Source organism: Nerophis lumbriciformis, linkage group LG03, assembly GCF_033978685.3.
Source record: "Nerophis lumbriciformis linkage group LG03, RoL_Nlum_v2.1, whole genome shotgun sequence".
Taxonomy (NCBI): Eukaryota; Metazoa; Chordata; class Actinopteri; order Syngnathiformes; family Syngnathidae; genus Nerophis; species Nerophis lumbriciformis.
This window is the reverse complement of record NC_084550.2, coordinates 51,385,001-51,391,603: the sequence shown is the minus strand read 5'-3', so window position 1 is coordinate 51,391,603 and position 6,603 is coordinate 51,385,001. Positions and strand designations below refer to the sequence as shown.

Sequence of the window (6,603 nt, the reverse complement as noted above, 5' to 3'; positions counted from 1 at the left end):
GACTCAATTGTGTCATCAATATTTTGACATTGATGTGTATTTTTTTTAAGATGTGTTAGAAATTAATGGAGAATTGTAGATTTACAAGGTAAATTCTGCAGGTTTGAGTGCATGAAAGACTAACATTTTGATGTAACACATTTGCTTCTTGCATGAGGGTCTTTAGGATGGAGGAGGATGATGATGATGGTGGTGGAAGAAGGGTGCAGCAGCAGCAGCAGAGTATTAAAAAGTGCAAAGCAGCTCCCTGATTGGCCACTCAGGCTGCAGGCTAAGCCCACTCCCTTTCATCCCTAAAAGAAGAAGGCCAGGGAGCCTATGGGAGAGCTGGACTGTCTCCTCCCACGACGTGCACGCCAAAGTTGCCCTCTTCAACTACTTCCACACAGCCAACAGACATTCCACTCAAATACACCAAGGGGGGAAATAGTATATGCGCTTTTGTGCCCAACTCCAGACTTTTAAGCACCTCATTTGAAAAAAATATATAATAATTCTACACTTAATACTTACAAAAAGGACATTTTAGGAAGAGCATCACTCCACACATCCTTTTCCTCTCTCATGAGAATTATATTTTTTCTCCACCTGGGATTGGAATTTCGCTGCATTTTTTCCCCTCCTTTTTAGAACATTTTTTTTTTTTTTTTACCCCTACTCCTGTTTCATTTTGGACTTTGTGAGAGCAACAGCAGCTGCGGCTTAGACTGGTGCAGCGGTGGTGGTGCTAACCCAGCTGCAAGGATGGCTACTTTGCCCGGAACAGTGCCTCGGATGGTGCGCCCCACGCCGGGCCAGAACTACCCACGGACCGGCTTCCCTCTAGAAGGTGAGACACAATGCATGGAGGTTACGCATTATTTTTATTTTCTTATTATTCTTGAAAAAAAAATGTGTGTAAACATTTGTAATAATAATTTAAAAAAAACGTCATAAATATTATTATTTTAATATTTAATACTTAAAATAATCTTAAATAATTTAACACTAAAATATTTTTGCCCAATTTTCCACAAATTATTTTCCACTTTTTTCTTGACTTTGTATTTTTTTATTTTTTTTTTGCACCATTTAAAATGACAACACGCACTATATAAGCAACATTAATACACCATCCATCCATTTCTACCACTTGTCCCTTTTGCACAATATTATTTATTATTTTACCCCAACTTTGACAGTGAACGAGCCCACAGAAGAGGCAATCTAATTGTTAATTCGGCGAGAACTCTCCACGCGCACTTGAGGTGTCTGAGCATACGGCCGTGGGAGGATGAGGAGGAGGAGGAGAGGGGATGGAGTGGGGTACCACTTTCTTATTTGCATGCATTTATGGCAACCGTTTTCCCATTAGGATCCAGTGCGTGCTCAAGTGGCTTGAAGTGAAATGCGCCTTAAAAAAAAAAAAGGGGAAAAAAAAATGAGACGTCTATTGCTTTGCAAGTTGGCGGAGCTGCGTGGATTTGTTGGAGTGGGCGCCGCTGCAAATGGCAAATAAGCCACAAGAGAAAAGGATCACATCAATATTTGGACAGCATGACTAGGAATAATCAAGGTGGTGGGAATCTTTTAGTGGCTCTCCAGCGTGAAATTGGCTGCGTGGAGTGCATCCTGATTTTTTGTTTTTTGTTTTGTTTTTAAATGTGCAAATAAAAAATGGTTTAATATTGTGTGTTGTCCTCCCATATAGTGTCCACCCCTCTGGGCCAGGGTCGCGTCAACCAGCTGGGCGGCGTGTTCATCAACGGGAGGCCCCTGCCCAACCACATCCGCCACAAGATCGTGGAGATGGCGCACCACGGCATCAGGCCCTGCGTCATCTCCCGCCAACTGCGCGTCTCCCACGGCTGCGTGTCCAAGATCCTGTGCCGATACCAGGAGACCGGGTCCATCCGCCCCGGGGCCATCGGAGGCAGCAAGCCCAGGGTGAGTGCGAGGGTGCCGGGCCATAAATGCTGACTTGGACGCGGTCGGACAAAAATCCATCCATTTTCTACCGCTTGTCCAAAAATCATAATGTAGTAATAATAATCATCATTTACCTGTTTTATTATGTTTTTGTTTTTGTTTTTTTTACAATTTATATGCAATTTGATTCCTTATAGTATCATGAGTATGTGTTTATATAATTGATCATAATCATATTGATTGACATACATTGGTCAAAATATTAGGTACCCCTGCACATTTAGTCAAATATACATATTGTATATCATATTCAGTTATTTTAATATTGTTTTATTAATACATTATTTGTTACATTGATTGATTTCGTATAACATCATAATTATGTGTTTTATAATGGATCTTAGTCATATTGATTTTGCACTGGTACCCCTGCACATATAGTCAAACAAATATATTGTATATCATATTCAGTTCATTTAATAGTGTTTTATTTTTATAATGTTTATTACGACATTGATTCATTTCGTATAGCATTATAATTATGTGTTTTATAATGGATATTGTTTTTTACACTGGTCAAAATATTAGGTACCCCTCCACATGGTCAAATATACATAACGTGTATCATATTAAGTTCATTTAAAATGGTTAGAAAATGGATGGATGGGTTTTGTTGTATTAATATGTATTTCAATGTTGATTCCTTTCGTATAATACTACAGTTGTTTTAAAATAATTGATCGTAATCATATTGATTGACATACATTGGTCAAAATATTAGGCACCCCTGCACATAGAGTCAAATGTACATATTGTTTATCAAATTCAGTTCATTTAATATTGTTTTATTATTGTATTATTTATTACAACATTGATTCCTTTCATATAGCATCAAAACCTTGTGTTTTATGGATCTTAGTCATATTGATTTTGCACTGCTCAAAATATTAGGTCCCCCTCCACATGGTCAAATATACATAATGTATATCATATTAAAATGGTTAGAAAATGGATGGATGGGTTTTGTTGTATTAATATTTATTTCAATGTGGATTCCTTTCGTATAACACTATAGTTTAAAAAAAAAAAAAGGTCATAATCATATTGATTGACATACATTGGTCAAAATATTAGGTACCCCTGCACATATAGTCAAATGTACATATTGTTTCTCAAATGCAGTTTATTTAATATTGTTTTATTATTGTATTGTTTATTACAACATGGATTCCTTTCATATAGCATCAAAACCTTGTGTTTTATAATGGATCTTAGTCATATTGATTTTGCACTGGTCAAAATATTAGGTACCCCTGCACATATAGTCAAATATATTGTATGTCATATTCAGTTCATTTAATATTGTTTTATTATATTTATTACAGAATTGATTCCTTTTGTATGGCATCAAAAATTGTGTGTTTTAATAATGGATCTTAGTCATATTGATTTTACATTGGTCAAAATATTAGGTACCCCTGCACATATAGTCAAATATATTGTATGTCATATTCAGTTCATTTAATATTGTTTTATTATATTTATTACAGCATTGATTCCTTTCGTATGGCATCAAAAATTGTGTGTTTTATAATGGATCTTAGTCATATTGATTTTGCACTGGTCAAAATATTAGGTACCCTTCCACATGGTCAAATATACATACATCATATTAAGTTCATTTAAAATGGTTTTGTTGTAGTATGTATTTCAACGCTGATTTCTTTCGTATAACACTAAAATAAAGTTGTTGTTTTTTAATAATTGATCATAATAATATTGATTGACATACATTGGTCAAAATATTAGGTACCACTGCACATTTAGTCAAATATACATATTGTATATCAAATTCAGTTCATTAAATATTGTTTTATTGTTATAGTATTTATTCCAACATTAATTCCTTTCGTATAGCGTCATAATCTTGGATCTTAGTCATATCGATTTTACATTGGTCAAAATATTAGGTACCCCTCCACATGGTCAAATATACAATCTGTATATCATATTAAGTTCATTTTAAATGGTTTTGTTGTATTAATATTCATTTCAACGTTAATCCCTTTTGTATAACACTAAAATAAATTGTTTGTTTTTTTTTGTTTGTTTTTTATAATTGATCATAATCATATTGATTGACATACATTGGTCAAAATATTGGGTACCCCTGCACATAAAGTCAAATATACATATTGTATATCATATTCAGTTCATTTAATATTGTTAATTATTATATTTTTTATTACATTGATTCCTTACGTATAGCATCATAATCTTGTGTTTTGTAATGGATCATAGTCATATTGATTTTACACTGGTCAAAATATTAGGTACCACTCCACATGGTCAAATATACATAGTGTATATTATATTAAGTTCAGTTAGTATGGTTTTGTTGTATTAATATTTATATCAACGTGTATCCCTTTCGTATAACACTAAAATAAAGCGTTTTTTATAATTGATCATAATCATATTGATTGACATATATACATCGACTGGTCAATATATTAGGTACAACTGCTCTCGCACACACACGACACAAATTATTAATCACACTGCTAATATTTGCATCTGTTTATTTTGTAACGTGCACAATATATATTGTTAATCAGGTCGATCATTCGCTTTAATATTAATAACACATTGAATATTAAACGTTAAATATAATTTCATTGACTTCATTTGTGCTGTACATTTGTATTTGCATATATATGTCAATATTAATAGGAATTCAGTCAATGGTCACAAAATTAAGAACATCTGCACCGACACACACACACACAAAAATAAATAAAAATATAATAAAATTGTATCGGTGCGTTTTAGTGTGTACTTATTGTTTTCATAATCTGGTTAATCGTTGACCTATCAAAATATTAGGTACCCCTGCACAGTCAAACATATTAATATATTGTTTATCATTTTTAGTACATTGACTTTTTCATATTATTATTCTATACATCAACTGGTCAAAATACTGCATGGACACACATAAAAAGAACAATTAATTACAATGCTGTATGAGATTCTTATAGCATGCACAGCATATCATTTTTCATAATCACGTTAATCCTTCATCGGTCACAATATTAGGAACTCACACTCAATCATATTCTACTACTCATTATTAACACACTGAATACTAAACATTAATCGCTAACATTGGGGATATACTTTTGTTGGTTTCATTTGTGCTGCACTATAGATTTAAGTTTTTATTTGTTATTAATACATACTGTGTAGTCCATGGTCACAATATTAAAAACACACACACACCTAATTAATAACAATGCTATTGCTATTACAATTGTTATATCAGTTCCTTTTGTAGCATGTATGCATGTATGTATATATTTTTTCAAAATCAAGAGAATCATGAATACCTGTCACAATATCAGGACCTCCTGTTTCTCTCATATTATATTTATTATTACTGTAATAACGAATTCGGCACTAAATATTAACAAGCTATAATTATTTCCAGACTCAGTTGTGGACATATTCTCATGAGAAATTGAAAATATATATGTGTGTGTGTATGTGTGTATATATGTATGTATGTATGTTTGTATGTGTGTGTACATATGTATGTATATATGTATGTGTTTAATTATGTGTGTAATGTGTGTATATATGCATGTATGTGTTTATTAATATATGTGTATGTATATATGTATGTATGTATATGTATGCACATGTTTATTAATATATGTATAAATATGTGTGTGTATCAATATGTATCTATATATATATGTGTGTGTGTGTTTATTTATATATAATATGTATATATATATATATATATATATATATATACAGTATATATACTATTAATTGGCATATAGTCAAGAGTCACAATTTTGAGTATACTCCTGTTTTTACCTAGAAGACGCAATTCAAGTCTAAACAAAAAAAAAAGAAAATATTACATTATATTTAATTTGTGTCCTGATCAGATTAATTGATGTCAAACTTAATTATTTGTTTACAAATAATACTCATTGAGGTTAAGTATTACACTAGTATATTCTACATTAGTGATAATAACAACAACAAAACATATAAAAACAATTGTATGAAGATTTTCAAATAAGATTGTATTGTCTTTATTATTATTTAATTTTATAATATTACTTGTGGAAGGAAATACGATTACTTAAAATACATTATAATGATATGAATAATAAAAAACAATATAAATGTTTTTTTAATGGTACTACTTGTGGTATGAAATAAAATGTTTAGTCAAAATATATGAAAAAAACAACATACATTTGTTTGACTACTATCAATTTGACTGAAAATGTTTTCCAATTTGACCCCATATGAAAATACACATCAACAAATAGCATATTAATTCAAATTTAAATCACCCCATTTTTTTCTTGACCCCCCCATGACTTCCAACTTACAGCAGGTGGCCACTCCTGACGTGGAGAAGAGGATCGAGGAGTACAAGCGGGAGAACCCGGGAATGTTCAGCTGGGAGATCCGGGATAAGCTGCTGAAGGACGGCGTGTGCGACAGAAGCACGGTTCCTTCAGGTGAGGCTTCATCTGGTAAGCTACTTTTTTTTTTTTTAACTTTATTATAGGAGCCAACATCAAGCATCACTTATAATTAAAAAAAAAAAAAAAGGTGTGTGTGTTGGGAAGGTTGCATCATGCAGGTGTTGAAATGTAAATAATAGAA

At 32.2% G+C, this 6,603-nt stretch overlaps 1 protein-coding gene across 9 annotated transcripts in view; it reads left to right on the top strand.

Moving 5' to 3' along the window:
- The first annotated feature begins 405 nt into the window (after window positions 1-405).
- The window catches only part of pax7a (paired box 7a), a 175,982-nt gene continuing 169,784 nt past the window's right edge, over window positions 406-6,603 (top strand). For 3 of the 9 annotated variants that reach the window (XM_061938934.2, XM_061938918.2, XM_061938887.2), the window contains exons 1-3: window positions 406-829; window positions 1,691-1,926; window positions 6,326-6,455. In XM_061938934.2, coding sequence (XP_061794918.1) covers window positions 745-829; window positions 1,691-1,926; window positions 6,326-6,455 — 451 coding nt within the window. In that variant the 5' untranslated portion in view covers window positions 406-744. Of the gene's footprint in view, window positions 830-1,113; window positions 1,556-1,690; window positions 1,927-6,325; window positions 6,471-6,603 lie in introns of those variants that run through there. The other 6 variants (XM_061938926.2, XM_061938902.2, XM_061938873.2 and 3 more) reach the window with 4 other exon arrangements.